This window comes from Orbicella franksi, chromosome 5 (assembly GCF_964199315.1).
Source record: "Orbicella franksi chromosome 5, jaOrbFran1.1, whole genome shotgun sequence".
Lineage (NCBI taxonomy): Eukaryota > Metazoa > Cnidaria > Anthozoa > Scleractinia > Merulinidae > Orbicella > Orbicella franksi.
In genome coordinates, this window is record NC_138149.1 from 32576277 (window position 1) to 32597656 (window position 21380).

General features: G+C 38.9%; 4 protein-coding genes across 5 annotated transcripts in view; 2 read left to right on the forward strand and 2 right to left on the reverse strand.

The window, feature by feature from the left end:
• LOC145488304 (uncharacterized) overlaps positions 1-10072 on the forward strand; it is a 25299-nt gene extending 15227 nt beyond the window's left edge. The window contains exons 2-5 of one of the 2 annotated variants that reach the window (XM_081467141.1): positions 6228-6694; positions 7694-7798; positions 8951-9178; positions 9851-10072. In XM_081467141.1, coding sequence (XP_081323267.1) covers positions 6362-6694; positions 7694-7798; positions 8951-9178; positions 9851-10072 — 888 coding nt within the window. In that variant the 5' untranslated portion in view covers positions 6228-6361. Of the gene's footprint in view, positions 1-5921; positions 6695-7693; positions 7799-8950; positions 9179-9850 lie in introns of those variants that run through there. The other variant, XM_081467142.1, reaches the window with a different exon arrangement.
• LOC145488305 (ADP-ribosylation factor 1-like 2) lies at positions 385-4374 on the reverse strand. The gene is made up of 5 exons (XM_081467143.1): positions 4253-4374; positions 3985-4164; positions 3759-3869; positions 3510-3634; positions 385-1867 (listed from the first exon to the last, which is right to left on the reverse strand). The coding sequence occupies exons 2-5, from the start codon at positions 4130-4132 to the stop codon at positions 1703-1705; spliced, it is 549 nt and encodes a 182-aa protein (XP_081323269.1). The 5' UTR covers positions 4133-4164; positions 4253-4374; the 3' UTR covers positions 385-1702.
• On the reverse strand, positions 9570-15122 carry LOC145488303 (uncharacterized). The gene is made up of 8 exons (XM_081467140.1): positions 14895-15122; positions 14615-14669; positions 13343-13388; positions 12859-12908; positions 12235-12280; positions 12042-12124; positions 11544-11616; positions 9570-10834 (listed from the first exon to the last, which is right to left on the reverse strand). Exons 1-8 carry the CDS (start codon positions 14986-14988, stop codon positions 10355-10357), a joined length of 927 nt encoding a protein of 308 aa, XP_081323266.1. The 5' UTR covers positions 14989-15122; the 3' UTR covers positions 9570-10354.
• A 2829-nt stretch (positions 15123-17951) lies between these two features.
• Positions 17952-20703, forward strand: LOC145488306 (cyclin-dependent kinase 5 activator 1-like). Its single transcript, XM_081467144.1, has one exon. The coding sequence runs from the start codon at positions 18274-18276 to the stop codon at positions 19159-19161; it is 888 nt and encodes a 295-aa protein (XP_081323270.1). The 5' UTR covers positions 17952-18273; the 3' UTR covers positions 19162-20703.
• Positions 20704-21380: the final 677 nt, after the last annotated feature.

Below are 21380 nucleotides of genomic sequence, written 5' to 3' on the forward strand. Positions count from 1 at the left end.
CTCAGTTTTTAATGGTTCATCGTCATTGCCAAAAACAGTAATCAATAATTATTAGGTTTTTTCACATTATTAAAAGGTGCAGTTAAATAACATAGCCATCACCATCTTCAGTGATAAATGCAGTTACAACTGAAGACGGGTTAATCCTTGAAAAAGTGTTTCTATTCCGCATAACTACTTCTAAATCATTTTGGGCTATGTTCACAAAAAGCATATATGCAGGACTTAATCTAATCTAGACTTGCCACAAGTCAACCTTTTCTTAATCCTTGACTTATTTAACGGGCCAGGGAAGAAATATTGGAAAGGACTTTTAGAAAGTCTAAATCCAATCGTGTATATGTGCATAGGTCTATGATAAGTAAATAAATAGCAGCCACTGCGAACATTAATACAAATTTTATTCCTGGTGAATTCACTTACAGTGTGTATAGTCTTTACAGCAGGACACAACCCGGGTCAGGTATCACAATAATGTGATTCAAATGATCTGATGACAAGAAAACCACTTTTGATGAAGTCAAAGAACAAGTTACAAAAGACTTCAGAAAGCAATTATTGCAGTGAAGACTTCTTCACAAATGACTGTTGACAATAGCACCGACTGCTTTTACCACACATTGCCAAAATCACTCACTAGACCACAGGGCATGCAAGACATGCTCCATACGAGTTACTTCAAGCCTCAAGCTACAGGTTTCTAAGCCTTCCACCCATGCAGCATGCCAAGTTCAATAATTATTCCAATGCACTTTTCACTGCTGTGAGTTACTTCAGAAATTTGCATCACAATAACTTTAGTTAGTTCATCAGATAAACTTCACTACTTAAAAAAAAAAACAAACAAACAGAAGAATGAACACCAATAACATATGTACAGAAGTGGACTGACACTGTTCCTGGTTACTGTTAAACCTAAATGGCTAATGTTAAGCAAGACAATTAACTACTGGTTATCATAAGATGAACCTTGTTAAGAAAATGTAGTCATCAGATTTAGACTCCAAATTATCACCTGCGTCTCAACCTGAATAATGCAATACTATGACAGAATCAGAGCAAGAAAATACGAAAGTTAAAAATTGAAATTTCTACCTTTCAAAATAATTACATGCAAAATAATTGATATTTTAGTTATATATTTTTTGACTATTTGCCTTACATGAAAAATTACTTGGGCATAAGCATGTGATTTGCTCGCCCAAGAGACTAATGGAAAACTGTTCATGATTTCATAGAAGTAAAACCATCGTTACAGTTGAATCCCGCTATTTCGAACTCTCAGGGGAGACAAAAAATAGCTTGCAATAGTGCGAGTTTGAAATAGCTGAAATTTAATGAGTGAAGGGCCAATCCAAGGGAAATGGTTTTGGGTTTGAAATAACGAGGAATTCAAAATAACCAAGTTCAAATTAGAGGGGTCCAGCTGTACTTCGGCAATGCTATTATACAACAATGAAACCAACAAATGATGTGAGGAACATTTCTTACAGGTTGACATGTTTTGTGTTCTCAATTACGTTATCATTGACAACACAAGACACCAACAAAAACAATATTCTCTATGAAAATAAAGCAGGGAAACAGTACACTAGGAATATGCAATCAAAGGAGATTAGCCAGTGGATTGTTCATCATTATCCCTACTTCAATGTCTTTGCCATGCGTGATTAGTGATAGAGTTTTCATTCATTCTGCCACATCATTTCTGACTATTTTTAAGCTGGTTTGATAGCCAGTCAAGTCCTTCATATAAACCATCTCCACTTGTAGCACATGTAGCTTGTATGTACCATGAGCGATTTCTTAAGCTGTGTAGGCCTAGCTTATCTGTTATTTCAGCAGCATTCATTGCATTGGGCAAATCCTGGAAGACAACAAGAACTGTTTAGAACAAAGGAGTAACACAATTACACTACTACGAGATGTTTTATAGCATGGATCAGTATGTAGAGACACTTAATTAACTTAGAGCAACAACAGCTTCTAGTCCAGAAAGCTTTTCTTTACACCACTCTGGTAAGTTCAGAAAGTAGTGATCCCATAATTTTCAGATTTAGCTGCCTTTTGAAGGACTATTAACCCAGGGTTACAACTTTTGAGGTCTAAGACAAAATGCAAAACAACACCCATATGGTATAACCAAGGTTAGCTTTGCTTGGACCCTTGACAATCTCAGAAAACTAGGAAGGTTTGTGAACAGAATTTCTCCTTCTTATGACTACCATAAACTTCTGAAAATAATGAGGGTTGTTACTTTCAGAATTAGTAACCTTTGGGGCTCGTTACTTTCAAGGTCATTATTCTTGGGGAGCAAAAAGCATTATGTAAAATTGGTGTGACTAAGCTTTGTTATGACACGAGAGTCGAAATTCGTAAAAGCAGTTATCAAGATACGAGATGTGAGATACAATTTTTGTTCCAGTTAAAATCTATGTTACTCCAGGGTTGTCTCTAAGCACCGGCTGAGAAAAAGGTGATCACCGGCTGGATTTTGGCGAGCAATCACTTGGTAAAGAACAATGAACAGTTTTTAGGTTACACACGTACAATCATTTTAAATCTGAACCCTATAGAACCATCTAAATGAAAAGTTTGGAATAAATTCCTGACTACTTTGAGTATCGGTACCACTATAACAAGAAACATAATTGAAATCAAATCTTGTTTTGAGCACTTGTTTAGCATGTTTTCTTCTCTGTTCTCTCGGGGGGGGGGGGGGGGTCACCATTTTCAGGATTTGTTTGCAGCCACAATTTTTTGACATTACTTTCAGGGGTCATTACTTTCGGAAGCTTACAGTAGCTGCAGTATTTTACCCGAGTAATGTGATGTAAGCAATCACTTTTTTCAACTAACTGATCAATACCTACTACCAAGACCAAGAACCAAGGATCAAGAAACATGGAGAGAGAGATAGAGTTACAGACCCTGTTTCCCAGTTGGGAAAAAGAGCACAATGGTGATCGTGATGACGACAATGATGACGATGACGATCAATGCGCACTACAAACACCTTGCACATCCTCTGGCCAGAGGTACATCTCATAGGACAGCAAAATTCTAAGCTTACTTTCACTACATTTCAAATTATTGAAGGATAATTCAGCGGCCACCAGATTGATTAAGTCGTCTAAATTAATGAAAACTCCATGTGCTAAGTCGTTCCAAAAGAACAAGTGATTGTCAAATCAAACGACAAGATGGGCATTTTTTTCTGCAAATGACGTCGTGCTACGCTTGGCAAATCAAAGAGGAAGAAGAAGAACAGTGGATGCGACTCACATGTCACACTCCACCGCTAGAGACAAATCATGTCATAAAACTTGGTAAAATAGGCCTAACCTTACTGGCGGAAATTGTCTCGCTTGGTTGCAAATCTCGATTTATAGGGCTACACTTACTTCACGGCAGTATTTTGTGAGCACTAACTTAATATCAAATAAAACACTAACACATGTACAGCACAGATAGAATTACAGTTCTCCGTCATCATTTTCCTTTCATACCTGTTTGTTAGCAAAGACGAGAAGAGTTGCATCTCTAAGTTCGTCTTCACCCAACATCCGGTTCAGTTCTTCTCTTGCCTCACCGGCACGCTCGCGATCATTGCTATCCACGACGAAAATCAGACCTGACAACAGATACATCAGAAGAATTCATCCAAATTCTAGTAAAATTAGAACAACGTTAAATGCACAACGATGGATAACTGGACCGTTGCGGAACATTTCCAATTCAAAAACCGGCAACCATACCTTGTGTATTTTGGAAGTAATGTCGCCAAAGTGGCCTGATTTTGTCCTGACCGCCGACATCCCAAACTGTAAAGCTTATGTTCTTGTATTCCACTGTTTCCACGTTAAAACCTAGGGGCGCAAGTTTGAAATTATGTCAAAGACGTTTTGATTGAGGAAATGACTAAAATGCACGCGACAGAACAAACTGTCATGGCGGCGTTCGCCAAAGTCGCTTGGTACATACCAATTGTAGGGATCGTTGTAACGATTTCTCCGAGCTTCAGTTTGTACAGTATTGTCGTTTTCCCAGCAGCATCAAGACCAACCATGAGAATTCTCATCTCCTTCTTCCCAAAGAGTCCACTGAATAGTTTGCCGAAAATACCTCCCATCTTTCAAAGTCAATCGCTTACCGAAACCAAAGCTAAAAACACGAAAAAAGTATTGAGCAATAGTGAGCCGAAACAGCCCGAAAATTGACTTAGCAATATTCCCTAAGAATAGTCATTTACCCTTTAAATGTTATGGGTCTGACAAAGTTTAAGTAGATTATTTGAAGACAAGCTGACAACAAATTTGCCCGGCGAAAATTCGACCACGTCGTTAACTTTGTTGAAGAAGGAAACTCGTTACTATTGGGCGCGTCACATGTGCCACGTCATTGTCTAGGATGGGGGGCTTGTTGTATTCCCCGTTGATTTAATATAGTGCGACCCCAGATTTTTGCAGGAACTCTGAATTAGAATGTACTGGCGAAAGTAAAATCCATCTTTTTAAGTGAAACGTTTTGGTTGCGGGTTGGAAATGTTACTTTCTTTCACCGCGAAGAGCCTGCTCGCAGGCTGACTCAGAGATGGAAACTGACCTGGGAGGGAGCTTGGGGGGTGGGGCAGGGGTACTGGTATGTTGTTCGATCACTTCGCACAAAATACCGATGGGGCTAAAAGACTAAGGCCCCGTCTACACGTATCCGGAGTATTTTCGAATCCGCAAATTTTTCTTTCCGGATTCAAAAATTTGCCTGTCCACACGTAGCAAAAATATTCGGATTCGCTGCCGAATTCGCCGGATGCGTGTGGACGGAGGCCGTATCCGGAAAGAAAAAGTTGCGGATTCAAAAATATCCGGATACGTGTGGACGGGGCCCTAAAACGGTTCGAGAAGAAGCACCGGATGTTAAATATTGCTTAACGCAGTATTTGCTGCTGATTCTCGTGTGTGTTCCAGCTACAGTTGTGACTTTGAGGGCGTTTGTAATCGGTGTAAACGGGCTTCGATATTCTCGATATTTAGTAGATACCGTATCGACCCTTTGTCCGGCATTAGTGAAGTTTTTTCGAGAGTAAAGAACCCTGGGGGAGGGGTACTCCCTTATATGGGCTATATTGGTATGTGCGGCCCCAAAGGGTATGGTTTTTCAGCCGTTTTGGTCATAAATAGGGTATAGATTTTAGCTGATTTTGGTCATAAATAGGGTATGGTTTTTGCACTCTAGCTTTCATATGGGTAAGTTTTTAAGAAGAAGCCACTTTTTCATCATTATCGAAGAGAAAAACAACAAAAGCCCTTCACAAATTATGTTTATGGTAACTTAACATTGGTCTGAACTAGGAAACCAATCATAACGCAGGTCTGAAACAAGGTTTTGATGGGTCAGGTCATAAATAGTGTTTCGAATGTTTGGCCAGGTCATAAATAGAGTAGGGAATATCGCAGATTTTGGTCATAAATAGGGTAACGGTTTTGGGAAGCGGGCCGCACACCCCCACTTAATTTTTCTGGAAGTAACCCCCCCCCGGGGGGGGGGGGTAAAGAACAAGGTCTCATACCGTAGTCTTGAATGTTCCTGTGTATTACTGTAAACCTGAACAACTCAAAACAGTTTTAGTTTTATCGAGGACGTTTTTCTCTTTGTGTGTTTGCTCGTTGCTCGTTGCAGAGAAAATTATGATGAGTTGTTTTCTGAAGTGCTGTAAAAAAACCGACATAGCAGTCAAAACATTTGAGAAGAGAAGCTTGCTTTGCTCCGTCCCCAGTTTAATTTATAGATGTAGATGCAGTGGCTACATCACTTTTCAAATTCCCAGACTTTTCCCCGAATAAAAATAAAATCCGGGAATAAAATTTCCCTGAACACATAAATACTGATATGTGAGGTATGGTAGCGGCTTCCGGCCTCCTCCATTTCAGACTGACGAGTTTTCAACACGAACTGGTATAATTTCAATTTTCCCTGGTATTCTTCAAAATGTCAGTTTTCCCAGACTCAAAATAAAATTCCCTGACTTTCCCTGACATTGAGGAATTTTTTTTATTGACAATTTCCTGACCTGTGTCAATTAACCTAATTGAACTGAACGGATAAAATTATTAAGGGCACTATTTTTGACCATACGTCTGCGTGTTGTTTACTGTGGTTATCCTGTTGAGGGTGCACTCCCTTGGGTACCCTGTTTTGTTTACTCAGTTTCTAGCCTCTGTTTACAGCCGAATCGGGATACGAAGCTCTGTCCCGGCAGGCAGCGACCTTTCTCATCGCCATCAGTTCCTTCCATCGCCACCTGTTCCTTTCCTTGACATCAACATATTTTGGTGTTAACCTCTACTCTAGCCTGAAGAATATGTGGCGTATTTTTCGTTTTCAGGCTCGTTGTTTCAAATATTCCGGTGGATTTTCAAGACATATTGTCACAGCACGAGAACTGGAGACATTCCAGAAACAGGGAGTTGTTTGTCTGCGGGGTGTTTTCGGAGAATGGATCGAGAAGTTGGCCACAGGCATCGCCAAAAACCAGGCAAATCCAAGCAAATTCAGTGAAAGACTAACCACCGAGGGATCAACGCAGTCGTTCTACTTCAATGATTACTTCAACTGGCGTCAGATTCCCGAGTTTAGAGAATTCGTATACAAATCTCCGGCTGGGGAAATAGCTGGAAAGTTGATGGAAGCCGAGGTATGTTTTTGCCCCGCTCCGGGCAAAAGATGAGGCATGTTGAAACGATCTGGGTAGACGATTTTGGCCGGGGGTGGGGGCTACTCGTAGTATACGTGACGGTGGTTCCGACGTATTTTTGGGGTTGAAAATTTACACCCTCGGCATTTTTTTGGGTCAAGAAATCTGTCACGTATCTTTTTAGGTCTTAAAAAAATACGCGTATTTTTTTTTTTCTGGAGTTGGGGGTGCGGGGGGGGGGGGGCCAGGTTACATATCTAAGAGCGAGATTTTTGTTGTGAGCAGTGGAACAGAATGTTATGGATGAAAGTAGCACGCTGATGTAGTGATATCAATGAGGACCTGTGTGTAAATGTGGAGCACAAGGGAGAATGAAGAGACATGAAATGAAATGAAATGAAATGACATACTGATTTCAATCGTTGATGCAAAATCATGCATTAGAAAAGTCTGTTTAATGTAATACATCAGTATTGAGGTATTTAAGTCTTGTATCTTTTTAGGTGGGAAATTTTGATGCCAGGTTTTTTTTGGTGTAAAATTTCAGGCTCATGTATTTTATTTGGGTTCACAATATGAAGCTCCGTTGGACCCCCTGTCATGTATATTGCGAGTACCCCCCTGGGGATATTGGCGAATAGCTCTAAACTGCCGATCAGTAATTTCTCTAAATCTAGGTTGAATAAAACAAATGTTTTTTGCCATTCATTTGTCCTAGGCCCCTTGGTGTTTCCATGGCAACCATGGCAGATGTCATTATCTGATGGGAAGTAAAGAGATGGCAAACCTTGAAAATAGGACAAAAGTTTAATTTATAGACACATTCGTAGAACACACAAAATAAATTGTACGTATGGCTTAAAGAATATGAAAATTTCCCACAGATGACAAAATATATTGAGAGAAATATAAGTAGGAGTACTGCAAGGGGGGGAAATGAAAAATAAGGAGGTTCAAAAAATTGTATAACTGAAATCTCACATGTAATCTGTTTGACAGTATGCAGTATTTTATCATGAACACGTCTTCACTAAAGATCCTGGTACAAATAAGGCAACACCATGGCACCATGACCAGGCTTATTATCCCATGGATGGATGGAAGGTAACATCAAATGAAATGACATGCAACTCCAGTTAACACGTATATTTTATCAAGCGAGCTTTTGGCTGTCCTCAAATTTTTTTTTATCCAATTATTTCCAGATCAGCACATGGTCTTACTACATACAGTCGAACCTCTCCACAACAGCCACCTTGGGGACAGAGAAAAGTGGCCGCTGTAGAGGGGTGGCCATTCTGAGGAAGTAGGGGTGTAACATGACACCTGTTTTAAAAAATTTAAAAAATGCTCATTTTAGAATATAAACTGTTCATAGCACAATCAAAATATGTCACTAAAACTAAAACTAAACAGAAACAGTCAATGGTTAATTGGCCCTTGGCAAGAGGTCATTTTGGTAGTCAGGACTTATTTTAATGGCCGTTGCTGTTGTAGAGCAATGGCCATTGTAGAGAGGTTAAAATAAGAGTGAATGTATGGACTGTCCACCCTGACCAAAAAAACACAGCCATTGTAGAGAGGTGGCCGTTAGTTGAGGTTTGACTGTATATAAATGAAAAACAAAGGCTGGGCTATGGATTTCTGGGTTTTAGTTTTTGAAAGGCAAAGTAACAAAAATTGTAAAACTTAGTAATGACAACTGAGCAGTTTAAATTCATTGAAATTCCATATGTTAATTAGTAAAAACTTTAATAAAATTATTTTAAGAGTTCGTTTTCTGATATATTGAAGGTTCATCTCTCTTCTTTTGAAAAAGATAAGGGTATCCAACTTGACCACTAAGATACTAGTATGCAACAACAGAATTGTTCTGGCATCATTCTTTTTTTTTTGGTGGATCATTTTTGGCCAGTTTAAGAAAATTAAAAAATTAACAATTATTCACCGAAGTGGACGGTGAATAGTGGTGGATATTTACTGAGCCGCGAAGCAGCAAGGTTAATATCCATCACTTTCACTGACACTGAGGTGAATAATTGTTTTAGTATATACCACACAAGCTGAATAATTAGCGGACCAAAATGTTATTTTATGTGTGACAAGCGGTCGGAAATTTCAAAATCTCTCGCGCCGGCTGCTCGGAGGTGAATAGTACTTGCTAATCACCTCCAAGTTAACCAATCAGAGCGTGTGAAAAGTACTATTCACTCGTGTGGTATATACTAAAATAAAATATCATTTCCCTGTTGACAGAACTGTTCTTTATGGATACCTGTAACACCTGTGTCTAAAGCATCATGTCTGAAATATGTTGGTGGATCACACAAGTGGGGAAAATGGTTTATTCCAAGAAAGTTTGCATCATCAAATAACTATAAGTACACAGACCCAAACATTGAGAATACTGACAAGGCTTTTGAAGACATCCCTGATATTGATGCCCATCCAGAAAAATATCAGCTGTCTGCTTGGGATCTGGAGGTAATGACTAACTTAAAACAGGAAGGTTGGCTTGGCAATGAGAACAATTACTAAACAAATATTTTTGGACAACAATTTAGCCAATTTTTTCGCATTTCTATCTGGGATTTGAATGTTGACGAGGAACGTTCTGACGCCGATAACACACTTGATGGATTTAGCCAATCTTGAGATTATAAGGAAAATATAAATTTTAAAATCCTTGTTTGCATTGTCCTCAGCATGGCCATCGTGATTGCTTAAGTTGTTACCTCATGGGTAAATACAATAAATGTCAATTAATGTCTTCTAGCTGAAGGTAGTAAAGCAACAGTCACACAAAGCACATTCAGTTTCTTTCCTTTTTCCTTCTTTTTTTCTTTTTTTTCATTTCTTTAGAAAAAAGGTAGCCCACCCTGAGGCCATAGTGATGTTTCTGAGTCAAACAAAGTTCCACCTCAGAGAATGGATATTAATCGTAACATGAATTAAAGTGACAAAAATTGGACCAAATTTGATGTTTAAAAAGTTTGACTAAAATAAATTCTAATCAATTGTATCAGGCTTGAGATACTCTGTAAACTGCATTTTGAAAACTCCTAGCATCTGTCATCATTCTCTAGTGTTATTGTAGGTAACTATCTCATAGTTTACATTTTCATTTACATTTTCATTCTTGCCTTGATTTAACAGCCTGGAGATTGTATAGCATTCCACATGCGAACCCTTCATGGAGCAAAGCAGAGTGTAGACACAGCTGGCAGACAAGTGGTCGCCACACGCTGGCTGGGAGAAGATGCAACATTTGCAGAGAGGCCTTGGGAGCCGTCACCAAACTATACTGGAGGATTAAAACCTGGTGAACCTTTCTACACAAGTGATGCTTTTCCAATTGTGTGGAGACTGAACAAGTGAACAGAAGTGTTTCCTCAAGACTGTAACAGTGGTACAGCAGGGACTGACTATCCAAGACCTCCACCTCTTTGGTGAAAACATCTAGTCCAAATGGCAAAATATGCGCTCTGTTATTATTTGTTTCCGCACGCCTGTATTAAAAGGGGTATACATGTATCTGGATTTGAACACAGTCTTTTACATTGGTGATTAAGTAGTCTTCCCTGACTTAAAAAGGTTATTTATACAATGTAGTTTGATGCATATTCTCAGTTATAATAAATGGATTTATCAGCATAAACTTCAATCGGTGTCATGACGTTGTCTTCTTTGTCGTGGTCTTTCATTGTCCATCCTGCCTCCGTGTTTTGATGTCCTTGGGCTGTCAAGATCAGACGAGTCATGACACCTTCTGGACTGTTTTTCTTTTTCATCAGATGATTCACTCTCAGAGGAAGAATCATGTCTCTTATGTTTAGAATTCTTATCAAGTTTGGAGTCAAGATCAGTTTTTCTTTTCCTTGTGTGTGTAGAAGTCTTATCATACTCCTTCATGTCAGTCTCTTCATGATAATGCCTTCTTTTCCTGTTTTTGCTCTCCTTTGAAGTTGAATTGTCATCAGCATGGCTTTTTTTCTTGTGTTTCTTTTCTTTTTTGGATTTCTTTTCTTTTTTAGCTTTCTTTTTCTTTGTTTTTTCCCTGGAATTATCATCTTCTGTACAACTCCTTTCAAGTTGTTGAGTCTTCTGAAAGCTTTTAGTGACAGGATCTGCATCACCTTCCTATCAAGATTAGAACTTTTTGTATCAGTAATAAACTAATAAATGACAAAAAATTCTTATGCATAATTACCTCGCATGAACAAAAATTACCCATTGCAAAAAGTCTTGCTTACATTAAAGTTTCTCACACCTCAGGCACCTTCATGTTGTTCTCAAATTTAAATTCTTTTCATTGTTGCCTCTTTGGGATGTTGCATGATAAAATTTAGGCTTAGTGGTAAAATTTGCAAGACAATTAGGGCTATTAGACTGTTATTTGACTCATACTCAATTTTAAGCTCTTTTAGAGGATGACAACTGAGCTCCCAAAAATGCTGGGAATTGGGCCTAACCTGACTCAAGCCTTCTATGAGCAAATACATGTACTCTTAAACATGACATCATATTGACAATCACATGCAACAAAAAGAGCAAGTGATCAGTTTCAAAGGACATTTCCAGGCTATTTTCACACAGAATTGTAATCTTATATAAAATATAAGAAAATAACCTGAATAAGTAAACTCTCAGTCAAAGATATTTCCACACTAAAGATGGTGAGGTCCTACACATCTCCCAAAAAAATTTGATTATCTTTTAATAAAATATCTCTTCACATTCATCTGCATTACAATTGCGCAACTACTAACAAGATTTAAAATAACATAACTGGTACAGGGTGTGGGGACGTAATAACTGAAAATATGAAAATAGTTTCAAACCCTCTGACCTGCTGTGGGCCTGTGGCTCCAAGAGTTTCCTTTACCGGCACAGACAGCCCATCCATGAGACGAGCTCTTGAGCTGTTCAGAAAAAGGAAATTAATGCGAAGATAACAGTGTTGCAGCATTTACTTTAGATCAAACAGTTTCTACTATCTAATTAGTCATCAATTTGTTCATATAATTTTGGTTGCAGTAAAATAAAATAGGATTCCTCTTGTATGGCATCTTTTCCAATGTCTTCCAAACCCAGTAATGTACATGTACATATAATAAAGACAACAGTAATGAATCCATAGAGCATTCATTTAAGTCTATGGTTTATAGCACAATATGTAAATTGTAAGGTTGTGGCTATTCTGCAATCAAAACATGAAGCATCCTTGGCTATTTTAGAAACTTCAAGTGAATCATGGACATAATACTTACAGATGTTTCATACTAGTAGCTTTAAGCTTAGGAACATTAAAATGAAATCATGAACACATTAAAATATTATTATGCACCTTCCGAATCCCATGCCTTCCACCCTTTCAATGTCCATGGAGTCACGCTCAACTTGGCCTTTACGGCAAACTTCAGCCAATTCCTTACATGTAAATTGCAAATACAAATTAGCTTTACATGCTGATTCCTTACTGATGGAAAAGATTTTAAAAAAAAAACATCTACTCTAGGTCAGAGTGTGTAGATCAAGACCTGTTTTGTAACTCCAGTTGCAACTTTCTTGCCAGATCCCTTCCCTCTGCAAAAACACAAGTGAGGCATTAGCAAGAAAACATGTTCATCAAAATGAAGTGATCAAACAATCAATATCAAACAGTGTGGGAATCTATTTTTTGTTGAACCCAATAAGCTGTAACACCTGAGAGGGGTGTCACAAGCGAATGGTATGGCTTTGTCTTAAACTTGTGCATTAACACAATGTAAAGAAGACTTTTCTTTTGCACACATATAAGGAAATGCCAAAGTTGATGAAAAAAGGTAATGCTAGCAACTTCATTTGTTCATCATTTGTAGCATCACAACTATCAAGAACCTTGTAACCTTGTTGCTGAGAATATCATGAGAAGTATGAATACAAATGATTAGTTTTCTCAACCATGCTGTTTGCTTGTTTGTTTGTTTGTTTGCTTGCTTGTTTGTGTTTAGGTCAGTCTATTTATAGTCATGTAAAAGCAATCATCTTTCAGTCTGATAATCCAAAAAACTACTGACACCTCTTTATCAGTCTTGAACATGTAAAGTTATGACTTGGAAGGGAGACAATAATAATATTGCTATATACATGAATGGTGTTAAATAATATATTATTTGTCTTACAATGCTATTGCCAATGCTTCAGCCTCCATTTTCTTTATGGCATCTTTTTCCTATGGACCAGATTTGACATCAAAAATATGAATTACATTTCTTCATCTCAACTTTCAAAACTGTGACTTTTACTGCAAAAGTATAGCCTGCGTAGCAGGCGTATAAAGGGGAGGGGGTGGGGGAGGAGGAAGAGAATTCGGGGAAAAAAAAAACAGAGGAGGGGGGGGAAATCTCTTCTTCTCCTCCACCCCCTCCCCTTTATACGCCTGATAAGCAGGCTAGCAAAAGCATGGCTCCGAATGCTCACAATCTGCAGAGTTGTTAAATAGTATTCTTAAATAGCTAATAGCTTCTTTGTGGCTGACATGTGGAATAGGTCACTGCCCACTTTTAAGAAATTAGTCTTTTTAAAATTGTGAAATGTAAGTATGGATACAAATGCTATATCACTGAGGTGAATATACTGTACCGACCTATAAAGTATGTAAATTACCTGTTGCTTTGACACTGTTGAACTTCCTTTGCCACTTTTTGTGTACCTAGAGAAATTAACAAAAGTGAAATGTGATTTACAGTACGTACTCTATCCAACATGGCTATACATTCTAGTTATAAAACACGTTCTTGTGGTATATGAGGGATTGTTGCACAAGTCACTTGTACTTTCGCAGTATACAAATGAGCCATAAGGCAAGTGTGTATACCAAGAAAATACAAGCGACAAGTGGGATAATCCATGACATACCACAAGAAAGCATTACATAACTATTTTATACCATGCAATAGAAAATAGAGTGGCCAACACATATGTAGAGGGTACGATTGGCAGGTTGGGGATAATACCGTGGAGTATACAACAGTCTTCCTGTATTCTGATTGGCTCTATTTTCTATGGCAAGATATAAATCTTATTATTAACCAAAGGTGAGAGCCATGTCTAGTGGATCAAGTGTAGTGAGGTCTGTACAGAAATGACCCAGGCCCAGTATTCTCTCTGTGTGGTCCAAAGCAATCTTGACACGAAATTTAAAACACAACTTCAAAAACCTTCCCAATTACACAACTATTATACAGTGTAAATTGTAGGTAAAGGTAAAGTCTGTATATGCACCAGGTAACCCCTCAGGCCTAGGCTTATCTTCAGTTTCTGTCGCATGAGGTGACTAGGAGTGTGAATGGGATACTAGTCCATCACAGGGTATTACATTTGCCAGTACTTATTCTTATTATATGGCCAGCTCCATGAGCGGGCAAGATGAATCAAATCCTGCGCTGTGATTGGCTACATGAGCAGGCAAGATGGAGCTATCTTGCCCGCTCGGGACTACCCTCTGTGTCCAGCAAGAAAAATTTCCCCAAAAACCATATAATAAATCCTTTATTGACCAAGCTTTTTCTGTCAAGATCACTGGACACTGGCCTCGCTCTTTTTTTGCACGTTTATGGACCTCGACTCCGTCCATAAACACGCAAAAAAAAAAAACTTGGCCAATATCCAGCCATCTTGACCTCACACCTGGGTGGAGAGACGCACTGTGAGAGTAAGCAATAGTGTCTTACCCAAGAACACAACACAACGTCCTCAGGCCAAGGCTCAAACCTGCACCACTCAATCCAGAGTCGAGCACACTAACCATGAGACCATCGTGCCTTCACAGTGTTGATATCGGCTTGAATTCGAACTGGTTTTTTGTTTGATCACTTGACTGAGATCAACACAGGAAAGTAACTGGGGCTAACTATGACTGTTGCTAGTTTTCATTACCAGTGAAGATCCTTTCCTTTTTGCCACCTTCCCACAGGAGCCTTCACTGAATGACCTTTTGTGAGATAAAAATATAATTTTGTAATGTTTTAGAAAACGTATTTAACTGATGCCGTGATACCAATAAATGTGAGCCACATTAAAATAAATTTAACACTGTGAAGTTGTCTGAAAAAATACCAAGGGTTCTAAGTTCATTTTTTTTTCCGAGATTCCATAATTAAATAAGAATTTGAACTGAATAAAGAATAGCAATTAAAGCCCTAAATCTTCAATTCACCTAAATAACTTTCTCTGTACTTATCAGCTTTCACATCTTCCCAATCGAACTGGTCTTGTCCTCCACGAACTCCGCCTCTTGAAGGATGGTACATTGTGCTAATGTTGTTTTGCAAAGGAAACTCGACGCACTTTTTCCGAATAAAAACGTAAAAAAGTATTGTTCAACTACAACGTTTTGAAACCGTTTTGGCCGCCGCCATCTTGTCCTATCTTCTAGTACCCGGGCTTCCTCGGCCAAAAAATTCGGCTCCCGCCGTTTTTTTGGGCTCTTCTCTATCAAGCTCTCTCTCAAGTCCTCTCTTTATGAAGGGAAAAGCGGAATTCAAAAACGTCGTTTAAATCAAGTTAAATCGGCAAAATAACCACACCAGGAGCAAAGAACACACGTATGGAATAAGGTAAGCCATTTTTATTGAGAATTTTCACTTAAACTACCTCCATGGATATCTTGTAGAAAATCCCATATTAACCCTTATAATTCGATGTCATATCGTGTCGCTTGTGTGGTTCATAGAGAGAGCTTGGGCTGCCTGTGCGAGCGCACGCATTCGATCGTGACCGGAAAGTATGGTGAGTGACGCACACACAGTTGCAGAGAGGGCTGAAGGAAGACGACAAAATATGGCTTTAGTTGGGTAGCTGAATCAATGACTAGATCGAGGTCACACCTAAAATGAGAAGTTATATCCGAGGAAGATCAAGAGTTATCATAACCCACTAAGAGCTGATCTCAAATAATTTGGTTTTCCAGCTACGGTAGTTAAGCTGCGGATGTTATTTTGGATTTTTGGAGTCAAAATATTACAAAGAAGTATATTAAGCTCTAGTTGTTTGTTCGCCTCTGTCTCTGACTGGTTATGTCATGATTACGTTCTCGATAATCATTACTGTTTTAGTTTAAGTTTACAAAAGCTTTTGAAACACTCTATGTTTTTATGATCATGCAAGCAAAGCTAGTTGTTGTTGCTGTTTTTGTTGTTGTGACCACAGTAAAACAAATTGACGTCAGTTTTTCATGCGTCTGTCCCGTTATCCGGGAGCGAAGAAGGACGGCTGTTTTCGCAGGCTAATCCTGTTATTGATCATGAATTTCGTCATAACATTGTCAAAGTAGCTGTGGATCCACGAGGCGATAGCCGACGTGCATAATGGTTCTCAGATCGCAAAGAAAATAAGACTCTGAGCCCGAGAATTTTTTCATGATCAATGAAATGCACAAATTATGATAGTTTTGTTTGCAAATGATGTCATGATCGGTTCAATTAAATTCGACTCCAATCGAATCCTGTTCGTAAATTTCACAGCTTCCACTTGATTTCATTTTCATTTGTAATTTATATCAGGCATTTCGAGAGATCGTATTAACAGGTTTAATAATCGTGTCCAAATAAAATTTAGGTTGGATACGGGATACGAGGTACAAGGTGATCGTTGCTGGTGTTTCAAAATAACCTGCTTTTCACGTAAGGAACTGTCCGGGACTTTGTTGAGAAAAGCGGCCAAATAAATAACTAGGTGAGAGGGCTTTGAGGCCTTGGAATAGAGCGTTTACACATGACGTCACGGCAGCCATATTGGTGTTCCAAAGCAATCCTGTGGGAATTGAACTCTTTTCTTTTGTAAACGCTTCCTTTTGTTTCAATAAATTTGCATGGCTCCAGACCACGTGAGTGAAAACGCTCTATAGAGACCGCTGGCGCCATTACACTATATACTGCTGTAAATCCCAGTTTAATATCAGAATACGCTCGGCGGGTCATTTCGATTCAGACAGTTCCATGCAGTCTCGTTTTATGATCCCGCAATATACATGACATAGTTTGCCTAGGTTGTCAATGACTTGACTCAATTTTCTGATTTGGCGGTAGCAACTCTTTTGAAGACGCATAATACATTTAAAACACTTCAACTGGGTTCAAAACAATACTTCGATCTCGGTGCATCCTGTCAATTAGTCAAATCGCTAAAAGGAAGCGAGTGATTGCCGAATGACTTGAAACGTGACAATTTTTTCTGGCTAGATTTTTCTCACTTTGACTTCGCTCCTACTCAGTAAGCCGCTAAAGTTTCTCCTACTAGACGGTTTCTATTTCTCGATATAAATATACCTCAAAAATAAATAGAAGAAACGAAAAAGTTATCAGAGATGGGCGTACAGGAACACAATACTCAAGAAGAGAAAATTCTTCAAAACCGTGCGTCGCATTTTGACGGCTAAGTAGAAAATCCAAATCGAAAATTATCTGACGGTATTTTCAATCACCCGCCAGGTTCCACCTGCACTTGACAGTAGCACGTCATCGGTGAGCGGTAATTCTTCCACTGTAAAAATTTCATAAACCTTTTGCTTTCATCGCTTTTTAGATAAGCGAAGGCTTTAATCAACATTTTACCCTAATGCAATTTATATTAACCCTCGCAAAACGATTCCGCAAGTGGGTTCTTTCCCGGTTCTTCCTGAATTAAATTGCAAATATGGATTTTTTTTTTCCCCTCTCCTTCTGTCCCACTTGGATGTTGAAACTGAATACTTCATACAAGAATTATCATCTCAAATCGAATGTTGCCACATTTTTGGCGATGGTATAGAGTTTCGTGATCAATATGACGACCATGATGTCTTTTCAAAGCCTTTCGATAAAACTTTTTAAGAGCTGTTAACAAAGCTCTTTGTTGCTTTTAGACGAAGAAAAACATTAAAAGTACTATGATCTTCGCGTTGCATCTCGATCAAAAGGAAGCGACAAAAGAAATAGGATCAGACAGCCTTGATTGAAAAACCCGACACAAATGTGTCTAGGAATTATGTATGAATAGATTTTCATTTATTAGTCATATTTGATGTCAGTAGTTTCTTGCAGTGTATACCGAACAATTTTTCTTTTCTGGAATTAAACGCACAAGAATTTTCAAAACCCTTTTCCTATGCAAATTTCCTGTGCGATCTATTTTCATCTATGACCGATCGTTTATAAGCTTTTTAAGTGACTCTGACATAATTTGTTTCGAGTCTCGTTTCACCTCTTGGGCGGAAATATATCGAACGATACATGTAAGTCTGGCAAAGCAGCCTGTGATTGGCCAAACCCAGGATGATTTGTCCCCAAGAGGGTGTCATGACTAAATAAGTCTCGTTGCCATTGGCAACTGCTCGGTCATGTGGTTCTAAACCCGCGTAACATAAAAACAAATACGACTCGAGTCACACAATCGATTTCATTTTTTGTGAACTCGCCAATGCGTTGCCACCTGCTCACAGCCACGGTCTGTTTTGAGTCGTAGCTTGTAGCGCGCACGCCAAACTAGCGAGGAGTGTGATACCAAGTATCTTTCTACCCGTTTCCAACAGAGAAAGGCTTCATCCGTTTTCTTCAAGGATGGGTGCCACACTTTCCATTAATCGGAAAGATTTGCTCCACGAATATTCCATATGGAATCTCAAAGCTCGCGAGAGCGCCAAATCGTACCACTGCAAGTACTGTTATCATGTCACTAGCGACGTCCATGCCAAAGAGAACAAGGCGCCGCAAACGACGTGTGACGCGCTTGCCGCGTACCTCCACAAATGCGCCAATGTAGGCAAGAAGAAGATGAAGTCCAAAATCGAACCAGCACCGGCGAAATCTAACAAGCCTAAGGAAAGCGAAACAGAGAAAACCGACGCAGCACCGCCGGTTCTCGGGCAGAACCGAGAAGTTAAACTGCCAATCACTTCGACAGACTCCAAGCAAGTTGTCAGCGAGGTCGTTGCTGTTCCTTCTACGAAGGCCAAACAGCCGATTTCTTCGTTTATGATCAGCAGCGACGCCCTGCGCTGTCTTGGAAACTTCGTCCGCTGCCACTGCAAGAATATAACGCGATTCCGCGCGTCAGAAGTGATTTTATGGCTGCGAGGAGTTGACAGGGCGTTACTCTTGCAAGGATGGCAGGATCAAGCTTTTCTGACACCACCCAATCTTGTCTTCTTATTTATGCTGCTTAAAGAAACTCTGTCGGACAAAATCCCAAACCAAGCTCAGTTGCGCGCGGAAATTTTAACATGCCTCTACATGGCATACACGTACAATGGCCCGGAAATAAGCTACCCGTTAAAGCCATTTCTCGTGGATGGAGACCGGCGAGCGTTCTGGGACCGATGTATGCTTATAACAAACAACTTGAGCGATAAAATGCTCCAGATGAACAGAGAGCCGAAATTCTTTGGTGGACTCTTGGTGGAATTAAAAAATTACAGTGGAACTGTCATTGACAGAAGAGATGGCTAGGAAAAATATACCGAGCCCTTTGCTTATTGGAAACTGAAGTGTTCTTCTGGCTTCAAAAACTAAGGGGTAAATAATTTTCGTGACCAATACAAACTACAAGGTAAAAAAAATTGAATCGGGCTAGAATTAAATGTAGAGTATATTCTAAATAACTTTGAGGAGGTTTCAATACTAACAATGTGCGTCGCTTTTCATCAAAACTAAACTTCCCTCTGTTTTGAAACATTGCAGCTGATTTTCTACAGTTCATAACTAATTCAGTGTGTCTTGGCTTTGAAAAATTACAATAGCACAGTAAACAAGACGCTGCAAAACTACCACTCCTGACCTTCAATGCATTTGGGTTTTTGCCTGTTAATTTTTCCGGTCAAATAATTCAGCGTAGAGTGAATCACCTTGCCGAGGATGGACGACTAATGGGGAAAAACTGTGCGGTTTCTTTCGTTTATAAATATGAAATGAAAGTCAAGTTTACCTAGTTGAAACGCGCTACATCCTTCTTGATAATTCTTTTTTTGAAAAAGTAAGTTGTTTTGAGCGATAAAAGGAGTAGCTCGCAAAACATAGATCGCCGATGTGTATGTAAAATAGAGATTTTATTCAAAACAAAAGAAAATGATGATTAAAATGTTTATTTATAACAAAACATCTGTTTCGTGGGGCTTATGCTTTCAGAAGTTGAACTGAAAAGGGTTTGAGAATGAAAACCCGCTTGAATTTCATTATATAAATAAAAGCTGACTCTCAGTAAGTCCCGTGTTTCATCTTAGTTGTCAAACAACACAGGAAGTTTTCCTTCTTTCCTTTTTCTTCTATTCGATGTTTCTACGAAGACGGAAGACCGGCAAAGTAGGCCACAACTGATTCGCGTTTTGATTAAGCTTGCTGATGGTCTCGCAATTCAACTTCCTCTCGCGCACAACTTCGAACCAGAAAAAAAGGGTCTGCTCTGAACGTTTGATTTTTAATAATACGAACATGATATGTGTAGCATTTCAATCAACCACGCAAAAGTAGAGATAAAGAAAACCTTAAGCTTGCGCGGTTAATTGATTCCGCGCTGAATCATTTTCATGGCCGCTTATCTCTCGTTCAATAGTCACAAAACTGAATTCGACATCTTCCCTGGAAAGTAGCCATTCTTTTGTTTTTCACCATTCCCTTGGTTGTATATATTTGCGTCCCACCCGCCGTCAAATTTTTAATCGAAAACCTGCGACACGGTTAATATAATGCAAAAAATCATTTGCAGCAAGTTAATCCGCAAAGAATACGTTTCTTTGTTGTAATATTATTCGCTTGTTTTCGCGCGGATTAAGCTAAGAAGAAATGGCTGCTTCCATTATACTCATCTTAAAGTCATATCTTTAGATTCTGACGTTACTCAGAATTAATACACATTCAATGTTTTCGCATTTCTTTGAATTCGTCATTTCTATTATTAAAAACGTTCATCGATTTAACGCTTCCAGCGAATTCTGACAAAACCGAATGCTAATTTCATTATTGTGCAGATTGTCCAAGAAGCATCGACAGAAGCTTTCCGGGCGTTAAAATTCAGGTTTTAAAATACCAATGCTATGAATTGCGCGCGTGGACTATATTTCCAAGGTTAAAAGCTAAATTATAATAAATGGCAATTCTGTTTCCTTTAAAAATATGGGAAGCACATGTGGAAATATTCGTTACAAATTTTGTTTTGCTCAGTTTTGTGTGATTAGCACGCCAACGCTAGTAAAGTCGATAACCCCCTTATTGCATAAAAATCAAACCAAACATGAACTTTCGCGCACGACAAGAGTTTCTCAAAATGTGTATTTTTCATTCTGTATTCGTTCAGATTTGCTTGCCCACGATTGTTAATTTTTAAGGCTGTCTTTAAAGAGTCCCGACAATTTAATAACAGACTCTAATATGGGAAAAGAAACCATTCTGCCCTTATGTCGCTTTGCGGAAAAGTTCGTTGCGAAAAAATGACTAACTTAGCCCGTTCAATGGCTTTTGGCCAGAACGACGCTATAGATGACGGATAAAATTTGGAGTTGCACACATGAAAACGCAAAGGGACAGGTTTTATATATGTTTATGAAATGGTCGAGCTGTTTGTTTATAAAATGGCATTACACTTGAGCATAAATTATAATTCCTGATCACAACAGTTTTAAAACCATTCCGGACTTATATGACTAATTGAGCGACAAACTGACAACAATATAAGT